At 38.3% G+C, this 23,768-nt stretch overlaps 1 protein-coding gene and 1 pseudogene across 1 annotated transcript; one reads left to right on the forward strand and one right to left on the reverse strand.

The window, feature by feature from the left end:
• Nucleotides 1–375: 375 nt before the first annotated feature.
• Nucleotides 376–1,688, reverse strand: LOC120171138. The gene is made up of 2 exons (XM_039178919.1): nt 1,611–1,688; nt 376–1,089 (listed from the first exon to the last, which is right to left on the reverse strand). Exons 1-2 carry the CDS (start codon nt 1,686–1,688, stop codon nt 376–378), a joined length of 792 nt encoding a protein of 263 aa, XP_039034850.1.
• Nucleotides 1,689–4,375: 2,687 nt separating this feature from the next.
• LOC120171139 lies at nt 4,376–9,184 on the forward strand (annotated as a pseudogene).
• Nucleotides 9,185–23,768: the final 14,584 nt, after the last annotated feature.

Consider the following 23,768-nt stretch of genomic DNA (forward strand, 5'->3'; position numbering starts at 1 on the left):
TGGGCAGCTGCAACATCGGCGCACGACAGTTAGAAGGTTGAAAGGTTGGTGGCTGGAGCTTGAAGGCCAAACGGCTGAGTTGATGATATTTTAGGGTTTCAAACCCTAGGCTCTGTACGATCTGGACCGTTGGATGGGTCCAGATCCAAAGGCCAGAAGTGAGGTGGCTGAGCAAAGAAGAAGAAATCCTAGAGTTAGGGTTTCGTTGGGCTTGGTTTGTAACCGGGAATGGGTTGAGTGATCCGACTTCAGGGTTGGGCTGCTGGTTTTATTCTTTGGGCTCCAGAATAGGGCCTGCAAAAAAATGTAATTTATAATAATAATAATAAATAAATAAATAAAAATAGATAGAAAAAATCAGACAAAAATGGGTGTTTACACCGGTGCCTTATTACTCTCCGAAGACGCAATTGAGTCCCAAATCTCTTCCTCCGAGAAGTTTCTTTCTAGAAGAACAGATTCATCCTCAGAAAGCCATTTAAAGTTCAAATCCAAATGCTCCACCTCCACAGTAGGTTGCAAGTTATAGATATCCCTGAAATATTCATGAATGAAAGACTTTATCTGTTTCGGATCCGATATCAAATTACCGCTGACATCCAAAGTTTTTAATGCATTGACCCTCCCTCTATTTGATGCACACTGGTGGAAATATCTAGTGTTCCGATCACCATTCTGGATCCAATTCGCCCTTGATTTTTGGTACCAAATTAATTCATCTTTTTTGTACAAAGACCATAGCTCATTCTTATCTTTTGCAATGTCCTCCATCGAAATCATTTGATTCCTTTGTTGTATTAATGCTTCCTTGTCTGAAATAGATTTTTCTAGGTCCTCTATCAATCTCAGTAATTGCAATCGGCTGTTTTTGGACCACGTTCTGATCACTTCCTTTGATTCTTTAATTAAGACTTCAATACCCTTTCTTTTCCCTTTCTTCAATTCTTCAATCTTTCTTTCAACTGTATGTTTAAAACCCACCTCATCCATTATGTAATTAAAGAGTCTGAAAGGCTTTGGACCCCAATTTATCCTACTTGTTTCCATCACCACTGCATTGTGGTCGGACAGAGATTTAGGTAACAATACCTGTACAATGTTTGGGAATAGACGTAAAAAATCGTTTGAAATAAGAAAAACGATTCAGCCTCACAAAGGAAGGAACTTCCCTATTGTTACACCATGTAAAACTCCCTCCAACCATCGGTAAATCTACTAAATTTGTTTGAAAAACAAAATCCCAGAATATCCTTAGTGATGTCGAATTATGTGATTTCCCAATCTTCTAATCCTGTGACAAATGCGCATTGAAATCACCTCCTACACAGACTGGACAATCCAGTTGTAGGACCATTCATATTTATAAAACAACAGTCCTCATTTAACTCCTTGATAGTACCTTTAATTGCCACAAACCTGAAATTAATCTTCTGCATCTGTGCTAAGAACCAATTTTCATCCCAAAAACTTAGTATTCCTCCGGATGCTCCTTCTGAAGGCGACACAACATATCCTCCAAGATACTTACCCCCTAACTTTCTTTTCAATGGTGGTTTAATCATCTCCAATTTAGTTTCTTGTAAAAAAAAAGAAAGTCTCCTATTGCTTACCACCTTCCTAACAGCCCTTGCCTTTTCTTTCCTTCCTAATCCCCTGATATTCCAAGTTACACATGAGACTCCAACCATTTACAGTACATTAAAATCCTTATCCAGAGTTGCAGGATTAATTCCCACCCTCTGCTCCCCTGCTCAGATTCAAATCCGAAAGCCTCTTGGCAAAGACTTCCTCCCCTCCTTTGAATGTTACCCCCAACATTTTGCTAATCTTCCAGGGTAGAGTCGAACTCCTCTTTCTCTATTGAACATTCAAATGATGATACAGCTCTGTCGGAGTCAAATTTATTATTTTTCTTACCAGACATGTTGTAAATTCTGTCACTATAAACAATAGCATAATTGTTCGTTCTTCTTCGATTTGTTGGAGGAGACGAAGAAGGCCTTCTGTTTAAACACATTCATGTCGAATCAACATTAGCTCCTGCATCAATTTGAACATGTTTTTTATTTTTTCCTTCCAAAACATTCTGCTGCAGACCAAATTGTTGCTCCTCCCGAATCAGGATATTTTTCCCATACCCCGTGTTTGTAAGTTTTACTGCTGGCCCAGAAGGAATGATTTTTAAACTGGAAGTGGGCTCTCATATTCCTTCGGATTGGCCTCCATCCGAATTATCAAATTCTCTCAACCCGAGACCTACAAATTCCCATCTGTAATTAACCTCATGATCTCCTATATTTGAATTCCCAGCTGTAATTAATTGACTTTGTCTACCATGTTCCATTAATTCCTGTCCCATACTTTTGTCAGTATTATTTTGACTTTCACTACCCTGCTTATATAATTGCTGTCCCACAGTCTGCAGACAACTCAGCAAAAACACCTCCTTCCAACCACGTGTCCACCCTACTCCTAAAGTCATTGGCTGACCTAGAAGGTCTGCCAACTGCCTCTGTAACATGACCTTCTTCTTCCTCCTCCTTTGACGCACCAACATTGTTGTTCACACCGTCGGCAGCCACCTCTGAAGACATTGCTGCAAAAGGATCCTGTTTTTTAAAAACCGATCCCAAACTTGTTTTTACCGTGAAAGATATCTGTATGACCTCAACGTTAATGTTTCCGGTATATCAAAAGGGCTCGCCACCCTCAACAACATCCTTGCTATAGACATATCCTCTCTCTTTACCTTCGATTCATGAATGCAAATTAATTTCTCCCACCTTGCAGCAAGTTTTTCCATAAATGAAACATTCCAGCATAACAATGGGACTCCAACCAAATCAACCGAACAAAAAGCCAAAGGACTACCTTTCTCATTCAGAATAGGTTCTAGCCATTCAAACTAGAAGGCTATCTCCTCCTTTTTCAGCCACTGCTCCTCTAAATCTTCAACCGAACTAAAGGTTAAAATGCATGAGTTCCAAGCATGTCCCCAGCTCGCTAACTTACCCGAAATCCCATCACTCGCCAGACCCTTTTGAACTAGATCTAAATCAAAAAGTGGTTTAATAATCCCCGTTAAGGATCTTTTAACCCAATCTGATTCATAAGAGGGTATGTGCATCTCCCACACGTTCTTCTTCCCAGAGTCCAATCTCAAACGCCCCTCTCTATTATGATTTATCCCCGGTTCAACCTCCAGCCTTCCACTGCAGACCAGTACATCCTTATATGTTCTTTCATCCCTAAGGCGACCAAAATATTCTGCTCATTCTCTTCTTTTCCTTTCCTCGCCCTTTATCGAACTACCTTCTTCCACTTTCGACTTGCTAGTGTCACCATTCCAATTCCGATAACTTTGGTATTATGCAACCCCTACAGATAATCTCTTCCCATCAATCAATGTTCCATTAACATTCACAATCGCCTTCTTCATGTCTTCCTCCTTTGCGAACTGAACAAACGCAAAAGTATGATTTCTATAGTTTGGTTTATTTAAAACACTTGGAATGTAGACCCTCAGAACTCTACCATGCTGTTGGAAGAACTCCCTTACTACTCTCCTAGAGACTCTCTTACTCAGATTATCCACGAACACCGTCCATTCCTTATCGGAGGACTTTTGACCTTTTTGACTCTCTCTCTCTCTCTCTCTTACACTCTCTCTCATGTTTTTTCAAAAAAAAGGGTTTAAGTTGAGGTACTGGTTATTTGTTTGACATTTATTGGTATTTGGTCGCGATCAATTTATACATGTCTTTCCATGTGGTAACAGTGATGGTAATTTTTATGTTTAATTTTCCTATTAAAGCCTGGTGCAGGTTACTTGGATGTTCTTCAATTTGAATTACAGTTTTTTTAAATGATGATTTTATGTTAATTATCTGCTTATACATTCTCTTCTCGAATACATGGTATCTTTTGCTTGGTCGGGGAAAAGTAGCTTATTTTAGAAATGTAGATAGAGGCTATTGAGAACTTGGCTACTTATATGGATTGTCATCTTTTTTAATCATAACATTTTTGGATCTTAATTCTAATTTCTAGTAATATGCTCTCCTGCTTTTTTCAGTGTCTGTTAGTTTGCTGGGCTTGGTTGGATTATTTGATGATTGAGTTCATAGGCTCTGCATGAGAAGTTAACGTTCAGTTGAAAAAGCATTATGGCCTTTGAATCCCAGAATCGATTCTAGAATATCCACATAAATATTTGGCATTGAGTCATAGTTCTAGACCTGTTTGGGCTTTTTCTCCCTGCTTTCAGTTCCATCTCTTGCGAAAACTGCCCAGTGCTCCCCTTATATTGATTTTCTAGATAGTATCAGACCTTCAAATATTTTTCTTACCGTCTTATATTTTTGTGAAACATGTTATGGATCAGGATGCAAAGGAGGACCAGCAACACAACGGAAAGAACAATGAATTTGCTATCCGGGCTTATGCTCTTAGATATTTTTATGCTAAAAGTTTGTTAGGTAATTTTTATGCTAAAATTTTGTTCAGTTCCATTTCTATGTGCTTTAATAGGAATGTGAACAATGTAATTTGGCTCTTGTGAATAAAAGTTTGTTAGGTAATTTCCTGGTACAAGTTTGTTAGGTAATTTTTATGCTAAAAGTTTGTTCAGTTCCATTTCTATGTGCAATTTACCTGAGTGCCGCTGTTGGAACTTTTCTGCTTGATCTTGTTTTTTATTGAAGGGTTTTTCCCTCCTCCAGAAAAATTGGAGTGCTGTGCAAGAGGAGGTTGAAACATCTGTTTATGATGCTGGAGCAGGTAATCAAGACTTTTTAATTTTTAATTTTTTTTGAGTTTATTAATAATCAAATAGTCTTCTTTTCCTAACGATTTCTTTGAATTCAGGGTTTGGATATGATGACTTTGTGTATGATGAAGATGAAGAACAATCATCAAAATTGAACCAGAAGAAGCGAAAGAATCCAATGAAATCATATCCTGCAAGGCACTATAAAATGGCTGCTGATTTGCCATATGGAAACTGTGCTCAATCGTCCATGGTGATGGGGAAAAGGCCTTCCAATAATCTAAATGGTGGTCCAATTCCAACAAAACGTGTGCGCACTGGATCCAGGAAGAGGGTTTTAAGTCCTTTTAGCAGTGCAGCTGCTGTTGGGGGTCTACAGGCTCCGACACAAACTGATGCTTCTAGTGGAGACGTCAATTCTTTCCAGGATGATCTGAGTACATTGCATGGAGGATTACAGGCCCAAAACAGCTTGGAAGTTGAATCTATTTGGGACTTTGAAAGGCGGCTATCATATGATTGTGCAGGAACACCAACAAAACCTAAAAAGAAGGAAAAGGTCAAGAATCTCGTATGTAGTAATTCTTCTGTTTTAACTGATACTGGGGTTTTTCTCCCAGGAATGGTATGGGTAGTCTATTTACCTACATTGTTTCTAAAGGTGCCTGAATTATGTTTCTCGTAGGGTTCTGCATATAATCAGGGTTGGCAGCTGGAATCTCCTGTTCACAATGAACAGGTAATTTTTTTAATCATTATTGTTCCAAGCTGTTTATCTTGATAGAAATAATTTCCCCCCTCTTTTGCCTCACACTTTTCTATCTATTTCAAAAAACTAGTATATTTCTTTAATCTTGAAGATTTTAATTTTTTATATTTCTTGAAACGTTAAGATTTTAATTTTTTTTTACCTGGATGAGTAATTACCATTTTTAGATTCTTGTGTGTTACTTTGAAACTGTACTTTTACGCAGCTTGAGATTCAATTTTTAAAGGTATTGCCTGTTTTTAATTTGGTTGCCAAATTCAGTCATATTTATACTGTTTTATTGATTAAGGAAAAGTTTTCCATTTCCAAAGCTTTAAGGTCATTTCATTATTTTCAACATTCCACCAGACCAAGTTTGATCCTGCTCTCCATGATAGATATGAAGGTGTTATAACTCATTAATCTTTTATGAAGCCTTGAACTTGATCTGCAAGTTCTTCTGTTATTCCCTTTTATTTGCCAAAATTCTGTTCTATGTGCTCTTTTCTAATTAATGATCACGTGTTTGATAGTGCTATTCTTTTACAGAGGGATTATTCCAAAAAGAGACCAGAAAGTCATCAGCTTGACTCTAATGGAACCAGTGGTAAAGCTCTGTTTTTCTTGTATTTGATTAAATGGTTGGTTAGTTGGTTGGATATATCTATCAGTTATGTTTTTGTCCTTAACATTTTCAGTTGTCTTTTTCTTAGGTTTACATGGACAATATATTACCAAGAAGTTGAAGATAATGAAGCAACAGCAGGATAGTTCTTATGATATCATACCTCCAAATGGATCCATCCCTTCACCAGTAGGATCCCAGATGAGTAATATGTCCAACCCGAGCAAAATCATTAGATTAATTCATGGTAGTGACAGGAGTAGAAAAGCCAAAACAGCCAAGGTAGTTTTCCATTTTCGTTTCTTGATAGCCTGGTTGATCATCTGCTTCATATTTATCTTAGCTCTGTTGTGACTGAAACTTATTCTAGATGTATACTGGTCAGCCTGCTCATGGTAGTCCATGGTTGCTATTTGAAGATCAGGTTAACTCTTGTTTTCTTTTCTTGAAATTATTCTTCAATTTCTGTTAGCATTACAACAAGGCCTTGAGATGTTTCTGGATTTATGTTCAGGCACTTGTTGTCCTTGTACTTGACATGGGTCGAAATTGGCAGCTTGTAAGTGATGCCATCAACAGTACCCTTCAATTTAACGTTAGTGCTTGAGCAAAAGGTCTATATAAACATATGCTGTTATCTAGTGCTTCCTTCTAATGTGTCTGAGATAATTTAAATTGCTACCAACGATTTGTCTATCACTCTAAAAGTGCTACTCGTTCTTTCATTTGTCTATAATTTCATTTTATATCTACAGCAGCCTTACTAGTTCTTTTTGTCCTTTGGCACTCACCTTGCTCCACCCTTCTACTTGTCACCGTTGGGAAATAATCTTGTGAACTTCTCAATGTGTTAAGTGCATATTTCGCAAGCCTAAAGAATGTAAGGAACGCCACAAGATCTTAATGGATAGGAGTGGAGATGGAGCTGACAGTGCGGATGATTCAGGGTCTTTGCAGCCATATCCATCAACATTGCCAGGCATTCCGAAGGTCCCTTCTCCCTCCCGAAAGCTTGTAAATTCTCATTTTATTCTTTGATGAATGACATATTCTATGGGTCTAATTTTATTCTGTATCATTGGTTTCTACTGCTGTATTTCATGCAGGGAAGTGCTAGACATTTATTTCAACGTTTGCTAGGGCCGAGGGAAGAGGATACTCTGAAATCTCATTTTGATAAAATTATACTTATTAGCAAGAAACATCTCTATTGGCAGAGTCAGGTACATATATGAAATTTATTGTACATATATTTTTTCTCTAGAGATTCTGGCATACCATTTGTTTCAATAACAAATTATGCCTATAGGCATTTTAAGGACTTCTGTGCACTGTTATTTTAATATATGAAAGTAACAGGACTTGTTAAAATCTACTAGATTCACCGTACTCTAGTTATATTGAAACATTGGGTCCATGCTTCAAGGAAATAGGCAAGCTGGCATACACTATTTTAGGATTCTATTTGTTTAACGATCAATATCGGTGTGCTGTCTTCTCTTTAAATAAAGAAATATATGGATGATGTTTCATATCTTGTTGTTGTGTATGCTGGTAGGCTGAAATGAAAATATTGAACTTCCAGTAAATTATTTGTAAAATAAAAGTAAAATGATAAGATCAAAGCAACAGCCAGTACTATCTAGCTGCAATTTCTTGAAAGGGTTTCATTAATGCTTTTTGGATAAGCTGGAAGCGCAATAAAAGAAGTGTTCTGTTTTGTTGAAGGTGGCCTTTCTCTGCTTCCACTTACAGAATAGAGGCTTGCTCTGAATCCATAGTATCCTTTGCATTTTGCTACTCTTCATCTGAGGTATTCACGTAGCACTTGAGTAGTAGTATAAAACATTAGTATACTCAATTAAAGAGTATCTTAGAGTTTTAGATTTACTTTGAAAACATTGAATTAGCTGGCTTATAACTTGAGATATTTCCCACTGTATGATGCACTTTATTTGAAATTTTACCCTGCTCTTGCAGAACTACTAAATTAAATTGATCCGAAATGTATATGTATTCCATTCTCAGGAATTTTTTACCTTTTGTTTCTCAATTTTGCTAGCATTCAGTGGTGTAACATAAACTCTGGAATTGAACAAAACCTACAGTCTTAATAGTTGAAAGCATCCTAAATTATATTTTGTTTACTTCACCTTGATTCTTCAAACTTCCTGACATGGTCCTTTCAATCTTCTTGACTCTAATTAAGAATGATAACTGGGATCCGAAGAAGATAGTTCCAGTTCATAATTCTCATGTTATCACTCTTTCACAAGGCTGCCCAAATAACTGAAATGGAGGGGTTTTAACGTAAGCTTCTCTGTTTATGTTACTTTGATTGCAATACACTGCATTTTCATTTTTTTGTTCATCATCGTGATAAAGGCCTCAGGATATATGTGATGCCACTGCGTCAAGCCAAGATGTTCTACCTTTTGGATGCCAGGCTTCTCATGCAATTGGTTTAGCTGTGTTGAATCAAGGAGATGTTGGATCAGTGCTTCCCGCCACTGGAGGAAATTCCTCACTGGAGGGACCTTCTGGCATGGTTGTTGGAAGTAATTTATCATCACCGGCTGCCTCACTCAATTCTATTGTGAGGTATAAAGCTTATGTGCAGCTTGCATTCTCTGTGTTTACGTACTTTCACATTCTCATAGCACAAGTTTTGGGTCATTTGCTCTCAGGAATGGTAGATATGGTGTTCCTAGAACGTCTTTGCCAGCTGATGAGCAGAACAGAATCCAACAATATAATAAAATGTTATCTGGAAGGAATATTCAGCAGTCCAACTTGTCTCTCACTGGGACTGTTTCTGGTTCAGATCGTGGTGTTCGTATGCTACCTGCTGCAAATGGTACGGGCATGATGTCTGGGATAAATATCAAGGTCAGGCCTACAAGGAATGGCATCATCGCCAATGCTGAATTCCGGCAGCATGCTCTCTTCCAATATGGCGGGAATGCCGGTCAATATGCACTCTGGGCCAAGTTCTGGTCAAGCCAACTCGAAGTTGAGACCTCATGACACCATGCACAGATGATGCGAGTAAGTTGTTTACTTTCCATATAAATGTGTTACAGTAGAAGGAGAAGAGCGTGGAAATGACGAAGGAATTGAGAGAAGAGGAGGTCAAGGGTTAGGGTTTGATGAGGGAGAATTGGGGATCGAAGGAAGAGAGGGATTTGAAATTGGGGATTTAGGGATTAAAGTAAAAGAAGAAGGAACGAGGTATTTACCTGATGTGGAGCAGATTAAACGCTGGAGTCAATAGGGAGTTGGATCGTCTGAGTTGCAGTCCAGCAAGAGAGGAATGAGCCCAAGTTTGATGGCTCAGGACCTGATGAGAGAAGAGAATATTAATTAGTTATAGTTGTTATATAGTACTGACAGCTGGCACATTTTACATTACAATTATAGCCCTGTAACTAAATAAAACAATGGCTGGAAAGAGGAATTTCTCAAGTAATGAAGGACGTATCTCTTTTCTGTAATCTCTCAATTCTAATTTCTTCTTCTTACATCCTTTCTAATTCTCTAAACTATAACAATTGGTAATCAGAGCTACGATTCTGGCAAAACAGTTTTGAGGGCATGCCAAAGAAGAACCAAGCCATGACAGAATCGGATTTAGCTGGGATTCAGAAACAGATTGCAGACCTTGCTGCTTTGGTGAAACAAGGTCAAGATGCGACCAATCCACCTAAGTGGTGGGAGACTCAAGAAAACAGGATTACAACATTAGAGGCAAGGATGGCCACGAATCATGGCTATGTGGAAGATATACTGAAGATATTAACGGGCAGAAATGGTGAACAAGAGCAAGCTGCAGGGGATCAGGTATACACTCCTAACAGCTCTAAAAATGGGGAGAAAAATCCTATTTTGGTGACTGTAGTTAAGGATAAATCCAGATTCTCTTATAAAACTGATGAACCTGGGATTTTGAAGGATAAACCTGATGTTTGTTTAGCCCCTAAGAACAGTTCTAGACTTGAGAACCAAATGGGTGAAAACAGTAATAATAGACCTGTCATGCTAGGATTGGAAACTGAAAACAAGGGAGCAGGGGGTTCATTTAACAGCTCAGGGACTATGTGGCATAGACCCAAAATAGAGTTGCCATTTTTTGAGGGGGTAAATCCTAGGGGGTGGCTGCAGAAGTGTCTCAAGTATTTTTCCTTATGCAATGTTTCTGTAGATCAAAGGGTAGAAGTGGCTACTATGTATCTCACTGGAAAAGCAGAAATTTGGTTTGATGGGTATATCATGCAAAAGCACCATGTTACTTGGCATGAATTTGAGGCAGATCTCTGTCACAGATTCAGTGACAGAAATTTTTCTGATATTGTTGAGGAATTCACTAAATTGACTCAGAAAGGGTCTGTGGAGGAATATCAAGAGAAATTTAAGAAGTTACAACCCCATATGTTGTTGCAGAATCCTACTTTAACTGAGGAGTTTTTTGTGTCACTTTTTATTAGTGGACTCAGGGATGATATTAAGCATAGGGTCAAAGCTTTGGATCCTAGGAATTTATTTTAAGCATGTAAGCAAGCTAAGCTCTATGAATTGTCTATGGAGTTTGAGAACAGAAGGTTGAGGCCTTCTTTTAAATCCCCACCCTACCCAAACCCCATTACTGTTTCTAAATCAGTTTCATTGCCAGTAAATACAAAACCTACAGCAGTGCCAAACTTTAAACAGAATCTTATTGAGTACAGAAGACAAAACAACCTTTGTTTTAAGTGTGGAGACAAATTTTAGCCAGGCCATCAATGTAAAACAAGAAATCTCAATATGATGATTGAAGAGGAAAATCCTATTCCTACAGAATCTGTTCCTATTGATTCAGACCAGCAGTTACTACAAGAAGAGGAAAACTTAGAGATATCTATGAATGCTATTACGGGGTGTATTAGTCATAATACTTTGAGGATTCAAGGAACAATACAAGGCAAACCTTTGAATATTTTGATTGACAGTGGAAGTACACATAGCTTTTTGACACCAGAATGGGCTGATGCCGGATTTCAGGTTCTAACTCCCTATCCTTTAGCTATAACAGTAGCTAATGGCCAACAACTCTATAGTTCAGCTAGATGCAACAACGTGGAGTGGCAGATGCAAGGGCACTCTTTTATACATGACTTTAGACTCCTTAAATTGGGAGGCAGTGATATGGTTTTAGGGGTTGATTGGATGAAGTTATTTAGTCCAATTCTGATGGACTTCAATCAAATGACAATGAGTTTTCAGCATCAAGGTGAAAATATTGTTATACAGGGACAACAACCTTCACTGCTGTTACAGCAGATTTCAGGTGTTACTTTATTAAAAATGACAGCATCTGAGGCAGCTATTTTGAGGCATGTGGTTTTGTTAAGTATGATTGAAATTCCTAAGTCAGTTCCTGCAGCTCTCAAACCTCTTTTAAAGAGGTATAGCTCTGTTTTTGATGAGCCTAACGGATTACCTCTACAAGGACTTATGATCATGCTATTTTACTCAAATCTGGTTCTAGTCCTGTTAATTTGAGGCCCTACAGATTTCCTCATAACTAGAAGACTGAAGTGGGAAGACAGATTGCTACAATGTTATCATCTTCCATTATTCAACCTAGCAAGAGTCCCTTTGCTTCTCCATGCCTATTGATAAAGAAAAAAGATGGGACTTGGAGGTTTTGTGTTGATTACAGACAATTAAACAATCTGACAGTCAAGGACAAGTTTCCTATTCCGGTGGTGGAGGACTTATTAGATGAATTATATGGAGCAGTTTATTTTTCTAAGATTGACTTAAGGTCAGGCTATTGGCAAATCAGAATTAAAGAGGAGGATATTTACAAAACAGCATTCAGAACTCATCAAGGGCATTATGAATTCAAGGTAATGCCATTTGGTCTTACTAATTCTCCTGCTACATTTCAAGCACTAATGAATGATTTGTTTAAATCATTTCTTAGAAAATTTGTTTTGGTGTTCTTTGATGATATATTGGTCTACAGTAATTCTATGGCAGAACATATTACTCATTTGCAATTAGTTTTGGAGATTTTGAAAGTCAATCAACTATTTGCAAAAATGTCCAAGTGTTTTTTTGGACAGACCCAAGTGGAATACTTGGGACATATTATTTCTGCAGCAAGAGTAGCAACAGATCCTAGTAAGATAGAAGCTATGAGGAATTGGCCTATTCCTAAATCCTTAAAGTCTTTGCGTGGATTTTTGGGTTTAACTGGTTATTACAGGAGGTTTATTAAAGACTATGGGTCCATTAGTAAGCCTTTGACTCAACTGCTTACTAAGGATAATTTTTAGTGGACTACTGCAGCTTTGAATGCTTTTGAATTGTTAAAACAAGCTATGTGTGTGGCTCCAGTTTTGGCTTTACCTGATTTCAGTAAAAGTTTCTGTTTGGAAACATATGCTAGCTCAGGAGGAATTGGGGCTGTGTTATCTCAAGAGGGCAGACCTATTGCTTATCTTAGTAAGGCCCTAAGTCCTAGACATGTTGCCCTCTCTATCTATGAAAGGGAGTATCTTGCTATTTTACTAGCAGTTTCTAAGTGGAGGCATTACTTAGAAAGTAAGCCCTTTATTATTAAAACTGATCATGAGCCACTGAAGTACTTATTGGAGCAGAAACTGACCACTACAATTCAAAAGAAAGGGTTGACTAAATTATTGGGGTTGGACTATACTATTCACTACAGAAGGGGTAAATCTAATACTGTTGCAGATGCTTTATCAAGGCAATGGGAAGATACTGGTAACTGTTTGGCCATGGGAATCACTTTGCTTATTCCTAGTTGGGTACATGAAGTTGAAACTAGCTATAAGGATGACAGTTTGGCTGCTGATTGGATCAGATTATTATCTATAACACCTACTACTGCTCCTAATTGGTCATTTTCAAAAGGGATCCTAAGATTTAGAGGCAGAGTTTACATTGGATCTAATGGGTCTCTTAGGCTCCAAATTCTTCAAGTTTTACATGATTCTCCTCATGGAGGTCACTCTGGGATTCAAGCTACATATCAAAGGATTAGATCCTATTTTTACTGGCCTAGGCTGAAGGCAATGGTGGTCAATTATATAAGATGTTGTACAGTTTGTCAGCAAACTAAAGTTGAGCATATATCTAAACCAGGACTGCTACAGCCCCTTCCTATTCCTCACCAAGCTTGGGAGGCGGTTACTATAAATTTTATTGATGGCTTACCTACTTCTTTGAGAAAGAATTGTATATTGGTTGTGGTGGATAAATTCACAAAATACAGTCATTTTATGGCATTGTCTCATCCCTATACTGTAGTGGAGGTGGCTAAACTCTATCTTGATAATGTTTACAAGTTACATGGTCAACCTAAATTAGCTATTTCAGATAGAGATAAGACATTCACTAGTCTCTTTTGGAGAGAACTAATGAAGCAGCTTGGAACTACTACATTGTTCAGCACAGCTTACCATCCTGAGACTGATGGTCAGACAGAAAGGGTCAATCAATGTTTGGAGCAATATTTAAGGGGTTTATGTTTTTTTCAACCTAAGCAATGGGCTAAGTGGTTGCCTCATGCAGAGTGGTGGTATAATACTACCTACCACACTGCCCTAAAAATAACACCTTTTCAGGCATTGTATGGTTACAAGCCTCCTACTATGGTGTGGCAGACAGATTCACATGTACAGTCAGTTCATGATTTAATGAGAAGCAGAGAAGACATTAGACAGTTAGTAAAGCTACAATTGGAGAATGCTAGAAACAAGATGAAACAAAAAGCAGATAAAAACATGACAGAAAGGGTTTTTACAGTCGGAGAGACAGTTTACCTGAAGTTGCAACCATATCGACAGACTTCCTTGGCCCTGCGAAAAAATTTAAAGTTGGCAGCGAAATTTTATGGCCCTTACAAAATTATTGAAAAAATTGGAGAAGTTGCGTATAGATTGGAATTACCTGAATCATCACGTCTACATCCAGTTTTTCATGTCAGTCTGTTAAAAAAACACATCGGGCCCTCAGCAGTCTCTTCAACGACTCCTCCTGCAATGGACGAAGAAGGACAGATTAGAATCGAACCTTATAAAGTGATGGGCAAAAGGATTATCAACAGACAAAACAAACCTGTTACACAGTTGTTGGTGCGATGGACGAACCTTGATGAGACCAATGATACATGGGAAGATTATACTGTTTTGCGAGGGCAATTTCTAGGCTTTGATCCTTGGGGTCAAGGATCGATTCCAGCGGCGGGTATTGTTACAGTTGGAGGAGAAGAGCGTGGAAATGACGAAGGAATTGAGAGAAGAGGAGGTCAAGGGTTAGGGTTTGATGAGAGAGAATTGGGGATCGAATGAAGAGAGGGATTTGAAATTGGGGATTTAGGGATTAAAGTAAAAGAAGGAACGAGGTATTTACCTGATGTGGAGCAGATTAAACGCTGGAGTCAAGAGGGAGTTGGATCGTCTGAGTTGCAGTCAAGCAAGAGAGGAATGAGCCCAAGTTTGATGGCCCAGGACCTGATGAGAGAAGAGAATATTAATTAGTTATAGCTGTTATATAGTACTGACAGCTGGCACATTTTAGATTACAATTATAGCCCTGTAACTAAATAAAACAATGGCTGGAAAGAGGAATTTCTCAAGTAATGAAGGACGTATCTCTTTTCTGTAATCTCTCAATTCTAATTTCTTCTTCTTACATCCTTTCTAATTCTCTAAACTATAACAAAATGGTTAATTGTTTATATACAAATAGTCAGCATTTGATTTTTATCCCAACAACTAGTTTATACATTATCATTGATTGCTGGGTTTGAGGATGCTACCAGTTAAAAAATCCCATCAAAATATATTTTTTGATATGCCTCTTGGTAAGACAATTTCCTTAATATCACAGCTTCACTAACTGCAAGAGAAAAATTGTTCTTTACCATCACAGTCAAACCTCAATTTATATTGTATAAAGGGAAAATAATTCTAAGGAACTCCTGATAACATAAATTTGAGGATCACATCTAGCCTAATTCATGAATCAGTATTTTATTAGATTTTAGATGAAAGAAATAATCAAATAATAATTAGGTTTGTGGATCCAGGGATTAGATGGCTGGAGGAGATCCATGGGTAGCTTTTGTGGACATCCTTAGTAGGAGAGTGACTAGAATAGCGTTATGGGAACATTTTAGTTTTCATACAGAAGTTATTAAGGTGTTCATTCCGTTAGCGAACAGGAGATCCAAGTACAAGGAGTGTATGTTTGCTTTTGTACACTTTGCAAGTAAGAAGGATCTATTTTATGCAATAGAAAGGATGAACAAGGTCATGATTGATGGGAGGAGGATAAAAGTGTCGACTGCGAAATATAAGAGGAACAGTTTTCCGTCGAGGACGAATCGGAATGGCGTGAGGGGCTCTAGTGACGCAGGGCAAAAGGGGACGAGAGGGAATACTTCTTTATCCATAGTTGACGATGGAGGGAAGAGGAAGCTGATAAGCATATTTTACGATGGTAGGTCATACAAAGATATGGTTATGGGCTCGAAAAAAATGGAGGATCAGAAAGGGAGTAAGTATGGAGAGAAGAGGGAGAAGAAGAAGCCTCTACAAGTATTCGTTCCTGTGAAGGAAAGAACATGGCTGAGATCACCACTAATAGGTATTTGTAAGGCAATCTTTGAAGTTGACTTGGTGCAGAGGGCTCTAAGAACCGAAGGAATCAATGTCAAGGTGGTTCGGTGGGCTTATACGAAAGGCTCCTGCTTAGTAGTTTTTCCAAACAGTCGAGGAGAAAATTGCAACGATGGAAGGAAAGTGGGAGACTATCATTCTGGTTTGAAAGGTTGGAGCCTGTTTTGGACGAGAATGGTGTGCCACTACCGTATTGTGAAGTTTCTTTGATGGGGGTTCCATTAAACTACTGGTCAGATTCATTTTTTACAAGTTTGGCTTCGAGATGGGGCAAGCTGGTGATGATTAAGGAGCACACAGCCCATCGAGTGGATTGTAGAGTGGCGCACATGCTGTTGAGGGTGGCAAGTCCATTTTATATTCCTCCACATGTCATTGTTAATACTTTAGGAAGAGCATTTTGTATTAAGATTAAGGTAGAAGGTAGTGAAGATTTCTTTCTGGTTTTTGATGATGCAGCTGATGGGGTTGGAACAGCAGATCTTGGGGAGGACTCCTCGTCGGACTGGAGCCAAGAGACGGAGGTCGATCGCCAATATGGGAATAAGGGCATACAGGTGGTGTCTGACTCTCAGAATACTGTAGAAACGTGGGGTCGGGAGGTTTCAATTGTGGGTGGCATGTGTGTCAATGGGAGTGTGAGAGGGAAAGTATTTTTAAATGGTCTCAGGGTTGCTGATGCATCTCCTGTGAGGACAATATCAGGTGGAATTCCATGTCAACAGGATGTGTCAGAGGCCAGTATGGGTGGGAGAGAAAGGAATTTAAACATGGGGGTTCTCGTATTGGGGCATGGGAATACTGACCAGGATAATGGGTTATTTATAAATATGGATTTGATAGAAGTTAATGGGATGCCAGTGGTCTGTGAGGAAAATTTAAAACAAAGTGAGGAACACGTGGGTAGGGAAGTAATGGATTCAAACTTCTCGGCCAATAATGCAGTTATGGACATTAATGGAGGTGCATACTCGAATGAAGAGAATGAAAATATACCAGATAATGACTTGAATCAGGGGCTGTATATTGGATAGAGTAGTAGGGATCGGAATCAGGGTTCCAATACATTAAATTAATCCTATAGAGGGGGGTTAAAACTGATGAACAGAAGGTTGATTCTATTAAGTTAAAATAGGTAGAGGAGGATAATCAATTGTTCCTTAATGCTAACAAATCCTTGAGCTCGAGGGTGAGAGATTCTGTTGTGAATCAAGGTGAGATAAGTTCAATGTTCCCTATGGTCGATAAATGTAAAACAGTTGGAAATATGGGGATTTGTTTTAAAAACTCGGTCCAATTTTTATCGCGCCCAAGATGTCTTGGTAATCATAGGAAGTTAAGGATTGCTTCAAGCAGGTCTGGCAGTGATTTCTCGGAGGGTGAAGTCTTTGTTAGTTTTCACGATAGAGTGTATACAAGGGTAGATAGGGGTTTGGTCAGGGATTCTTTGGATCAGGGCACTGTTAATTCAAAGTATTTACACCTTGAAGATATTGCTAGGAATGAAGTCGTGGCCACCAGGGAGGTTTGTGATATGTTGGGGATTTCTTTTAAAGGGGGACAACATGTTCTAGAAGAAGAGATTGTGAGGATGGAGTTGAAAGGGGGACAACATGTGGCCATTGCTTCCTCTACCAGCTTCGAAAAATGAGATGAAGAAACAGTAGAAATATTAACCATTTCCAAAGCTTCACTGATTAGAGCTCTTCTCTTCCTTCTTTTATTAAATCGTGACCCTGAAGCAGTGTAAGAAGCTGCTGCCAGACTCTCTGAACGATTACTGCCAATTAATGGGACGTTCGGTGTCCTCTGAACATCTATTGAACAATTGATATCCTCTTCCTGTCCATTTCCCCTATATTCTGAAAAACTCTGCTGAAAATATCTGCTTTCAGTTGCCTTCTATCCTTGATTCAGATTAACCTCTGAAAAAAATGAATTTGAGGTATTTTGAGAGATTGTAATTGTATAATTTTATTGACTTTTTCTGTTAGTATTGGTCCAGGACCTCCTCCGTTGGCTGAGATGAAAGCAATTAAGAAAGGTCTAGACATTTTTCTATCATCAGATTGGGCTACAAAGGGAAGACTGATTCTAGAAAGTGACTGCAAATCTGCAGTAGACTGGATATTACTGCCTAATTTTGTTCCTAGTTTTTTCAATTCCATTGTTTTGGATATTGTGTCCTTAGGTCAAGAGAGGGCGATTATTATTCGATGGATTCCTAGGTGTTGTAATTGGGAAGCAGACAAATTAGCTAAGGATGGGATCGGGTAATTGTAAGGGTTTTTCTATAGGGTGCTTTATGGATTTCAGTTTTATTAGGATACTGTTATAGAATAAGAGAAAATAGTAGATTCAAGAAAAAAATTTAGAGAAGATAGATAGTAGAAAAGGAATTCATCATTCATTGCATAATGAAAATTGTGATTACACAGCAGTTTTATTTAGTTACAGGCTGTACTGAGAATCTAACAATGCCAGCTGACATTCTCTGCTAACAAACTTCCTAACAGACTGATATTTTATTCCTTATCTATTACAGGATCTGGGCCGTCCTGGTTTGGCCACTCCACCTTGCTCTGGATCTCTTCAGCTGGCCTCAACCCATCAGGTAATCCTCGTGCTTCAATTCCTTCAATTCCTTCAATTCCCTCTTTTATTTCAATTCCCAAATTGCTCTCCATAATCCCTAACCCTCGTTCCTCTCTTCCCAATTCCTCTCCGCTCCTTTGATTGCTCTCTATAATCCCTAACCCTCTTTCCTCTCTCCCTAATTCCTCTTCACTCCTTCGTTCTTGCTCTTCTCCTCTGACTCTAACAATACCCACCCCACGAGATGAGCCTTGTCCCCAAGGATCAAAATCAGGAAACTGCCCCCTGAGAACCGAATAGTCCTCCCATGTATCATTCAAGGCATCCAGATTCGTCCATCGAACCAAAAGTTTAGTTACTGGTCAATTGTTTTGATTTATTATACGTCTTCCTATAATCTTCAAAGGTTTAATACTGAACTGTCCTTCCTCATCAACTGCAGGAGGGTCTGTGGCAACAGTGGAAGAGTCCCCGATGAACTTCTTCAAGAGACTCACATGGAACACTGGAGAAGCTTCGAAGAATTTGGTAAGTCCAAACGATAAGCCACATCTCCAATTCTTTCCAGAATTGTATATGGACCATAATACTTGGCTGCTAACTTGAGGTTTTTTCACAGAGCAATTGAGGTTTGCCTATAAGGCTGTAGCTTCAGGTAAACTCTATCTCCAACAAAAAAACCCTTTCTGACCTTCTCTTATCTGCCTATTGCTTCATACGATTACTGGCCAATTCTAACTACTGTTTCACCAATTGTCTAATCTGCTCTCTATTTGTGACAATATCTTGTACTGATTGCAATGTAGTATCAGTAGACCAAACCATAATAGGTGGTTTGTAGCCATATAAAGCTTGAAATGGAGTCAGCTTAATAGCAGTGTGATAAGTGGTATTGAACCACCACTCTGCCTGAGATAGCCATTTAGCCCATTTCTTAGGTTGATAGAAATAAAAACCCCTTAAATACTGCTCCAAACATTGATTAAATCGTTCTGTTTGACCATCTGTTTTCGGATGGTAAGCAGTGCTGAAAACTGTCTGAGTGCCCAACTGCTTCATCAGTTCCTTCCAAAAAGAACTGGTAAAAGTCTTATCTCTGTCTGAGATGGCCATCTTAGGTTGGCCATGTAACTTGTAAACATTATCTAGATATAATTTAGCAACATCAGCTGCTGAATAGGGATGAGATAGGGCCAAAAAATGACTATACTTTATAAATTTATCCACTATAACCAAGATGCAATTCTTCTTGAATGAGGGAGGTAGTCCTTCTATGAAATCCATAGTGATGACTTCCCAAGCCTGATTAGGAACAGGTAAAGGTTGTAATAGACCAGGTTTAGGAATATGCTCCACCTTTGTTTGTTGACAAACTGTGCAACCTCTCACATAAGTAGTAACCATAGCTTTAAGTTTAGGCCAATAAAAATTAAACCTAACTCTGTAATAAGTAGCCTGAATTCCTGAATGACCACCTTGTGGAGAGTCATGCAAGGTTTGAATAATCTTCAACCTAAGATTTCCATGAGCCCCAATATAGACCCTTCCATTATATCTAAGAACAACATAAGAAAATTTCCAGTTACTGTCTACAGTAGGATTTATAGCCAGAATTGAAATCCAACTCTGAGCTAAAGTATCACCTTGATAACTGTCCTCCACCTCCTGCACCCAAGTAGGAATTAAAACTGTCACTCCTAAAGTAAAACACTGAGCTTGGTCTTCCCATCTTCTAGATAAAGCATCAGCAACAACATTTAATTTTCCCTTTCTATACTGTATAGTATAGTCCAGCCCCAAGAGCTTTGTTAATCCCTTCTTCTGAATAGTGGTAGTCAATTTCTGTTCCAACAGAAACTTTAAAGGCTCATGATCAGTTTTAATAACAAAGGGTCCACTCTCCAAATAATGTATCCACTTTGAAACAGTCAAGAGAATAGCAAGATATTCTCTTTCATAAATAGACAGTGCTGAATGTCTAGGACTTAGAGCCTTACTCATATAAGCAATAGGCCTTCCTTCCTGTGATAGAACAACCCCAACACCCCCAGAACTTGCATCTATTTTCAAGTAAAAAATCTTAGAAAAATCAGGCAATGCTAAAACTGGAGCAGAACACATAGCTCTTTTAAGGTCTTCAAGAGTTGTGTTAAAGGTCTACTAATAATACCATAATGTCTGATAAACCTCCTATAATACCCTGTCAATCCAAGAAATCCTCTCAAAGATTTAATGGTCTTAGGTCTTGGCCAAGTCTGCATTGCTTCTACCTTGCTAGGGTCAGTAGATACCCCTGCAGCAGAAATTATGTGACCTAAATATTCCACCTACTGTTGTCCAAAAAAACACTTGGACAATTTTGCAAATAATTTATTAACTTGCAAAACTTCCAAAACCAGTTGCAAATGCCTCATATGATCCTGCATACTATTGCTGTAAACCAAAATGTCATCAAAGAAGACCAAACAAATTTCCTTAGGAAGGAATTAAATAAAACATTCATATGATCCAGGAGCATTAGTAAGGCCAAAAAGCATCACCTTAAATTCATAATGGCCTTGATGTGTTCTGAAGGTTGTCTTATAAATATCTTCTGGTCTGATTCTAATCTGCCAGTATCCATACCTCAAATCAATCTTAGAAAAATAGACTGCCCCATGCAACTCATCCAATAAATCCTCCACTATAGGAATAGGAAATTTATCCTTGATTGCCATGCTATTTAAATGTCTATAATCCACACAGAATCTCCAAGTGCCATCCTTCTTTTTAATAAGAAGGAAGGGTGATGCAAAAGGACTTTTGCTAGGCTGAATAATAGAAGAGGAAAGCATACTAGCAATCTGTTTTTCTACCTCAACTTTCTGATTATGAGGAAACCTGTAGGGTCTAAGAGTAACAGGTGTAGCAGTAGGATTTAGAGGAATAACATGATCATGAGTCCTCTGAGGTGGTAATCCTTCAGGTTCAGCAAAAACAGTTTTATACTTGTCCAATAATTGTTTTATTTCAGTAGGAATAGGATGAGAATTCCCTGACATAGTCAATAAAACAATGTGAACCATAATATCTGAATCCCAAGCAGTCATTTTAAGTAAGGTAGCCCCTGAAATCTGTTGTAATTCTGATGAAGGCTGTTGGCCTTGAATACATATTTTTTCTCCTTGATGATCAAAACTCAAGGTCATATTATTGAAATCCATCAATATAGGGCTAAACAATTTCATCCAATCAACTCCCAACACCATATCACTACCACCCAATTTAAGTAATCTGAAATCATGTACAAATGTGTGTCCCTACATTTGTCATTCTACTTTGTTGCATCTAGTAGAACTGAATAATTGCTGACCATTAGCTACAGTGATAGCCAAAGGATAAGGGGTTGTAATTTGTATACCAGCATCAGCCCATTTTGGAGTCAAAAAACTGTGTACTCCCATTGTCAATTAAGATATTCAATTATATGCCCTGAATAGATCCTTGAATTCTCAATGTAGTATGTCCAATAGAGCCTGTAATCGCATTCATAGAAATTTCTAAAGTTTCCTCTTCTTCTTGTAGAGAGTGTTTTGAATCAGTAGGAAAAATTTCTAATGAATTTTCAGACTCCTCAGTAATCATATTCAATTGTCTGTTCTTACATTGGTGACTTGGAATAAATTTATCACCACACTTAAAACAAAGATTATTCTGCCTCCTGTAATCAATAATATTCTGCCTTGGATTCTGCACTGCTATAGGTTTTGAATTAACTAGCAGTGAAGTAGGTTTAGAACTAATAATGGGGCTTGGGTAGGGTGGGAATTTAAAATTAGGCCTCAACCTTCTATTTTCAAACTCAACAGATAACTCATAAAGTTTTGCCTGTTTACATGCTTCAGACAAATTCTTAGGATCCAAAGCCTTGACCCTATGTTAGATATCATCTCTTAGCCCACTAATAAAAAGTGAAACAAAAATTCCTCCGTTAAAGTGGGGCTTTGTAACATCATATGAGGTTGTAATTCCTCAAATCTTTCTTGATAATCCTCAACAGACCCTTTTTGAGTCAATTTAGTAAACTCCACAATATCAGAAAAGGTTCTATCACTAAATCTGTGACACAAATCAGCTTCAAACTCATGTCATGTTACATGGTGTTTTTGCATAATATACCCATCAAACCAAATTTCAGCCTTGCCTGTTAAATACATTGTAGCTACTTCCACCCTCTGCTCAACAGGAACATTACAAATAGAAAAATATTTCAGGCATTTCTGAATCCATCCTCTAGGATTAACCCCTTCAAAGAAGGGCAGTTCTATTTTAGGTCTATGCCACATAGTTCCTGCACTGCTAAATGAACCCCCTGACCCCTTTTTTTCATCTTCTAATCCCAACATAATAGGCCTAGATTCACTGTTTTCACCCATTTGATTCATAGGCTTAGAACTGCTTTTAATGGCTAAACAAGCATCATGTTTACTCTTTAATATCCCAGGTTCATCCGTTTTATAAGTAAATCTAGATTTGTCATTCACCACAGTCACCAAAACAGGGCTTTTCTCCTTATCTTTAGAAGTATTAGGAGATTGTACCTGGTCTCCAGCAGACTGCTCTTGCTCCCCTGTTTTGCCTGTCAAAATTCTAAGCATTTCCTCAACATAGCCATGATTAGTAGCCATTCTGGACTCCAAAGCAGTGATTCTATTCTCCTAATTTTCCCACCATTTAGGTGGATCAGTTTCATCTTGGCCTTTCTTCACCAACGCAACTAGATCCTCAATTTGTTTTTGAATCCGAGACAAATCAGTTTCTGCCATAGCTTGATTCTTCTTTGGCATACCCACTAAACTTTGCCAGAATCGAGGCTCTAATTACCAATTATTATAGAATAAGAGAAAAGAGTAGATTCAAGAAAAGAATTTAGAGAAGATAGATAGTAGAAAAGGAATTCATCATTCATTGCATAATGAAAATTGTGATTACACAGCAGTTTTATTTAGTTACAGGCTGTACAGAGAATCTAACAATGCCAGTTGGCATTCTCTACTAACAAACTTCCTAACAGACTGATATTTCATTCCTTATCTATTGCAGGAACTGGGCCGTCCTGGTTGGGCCACTCCACCTTGCTCTGGATCTCTTCAGCCGGCTTCAACCCATTAGGTAATCCTCGTGCTTCAATTCCTTCAATTCCCTCTTTTATTTCAATTCCCTCTTTTATTTCAATTCCCAAATTGCTCTCCATAATCCCTAACCCTCGTTCCTCTCTTCCCAATTCCTCTTCGCTCCTTCGATTGCTCTCCATAATCCCTAACCCTCTTTCCTCTCTCCCCAATTCCTCTTCACTCCTTC

Source organism: Hibiscus syriacus, unplaced genomic scaffold (assembly GCF_006381635.1).
Source record: "Hibiscus syriacus cultivar Baekdansim isolate YM2019G1 unplaced genomic scaffold, ASM638163v2 tig00111812_pilon, whole genome shotgun sequence".
Taxonomy (NCBI): domain Eukaryota; kingdom Viridiplantae; phylum Streptophyta; class Magnoliopsida; order Malvales; family Malvaceae; genus Hibiscus; species Hibiscus syriacus.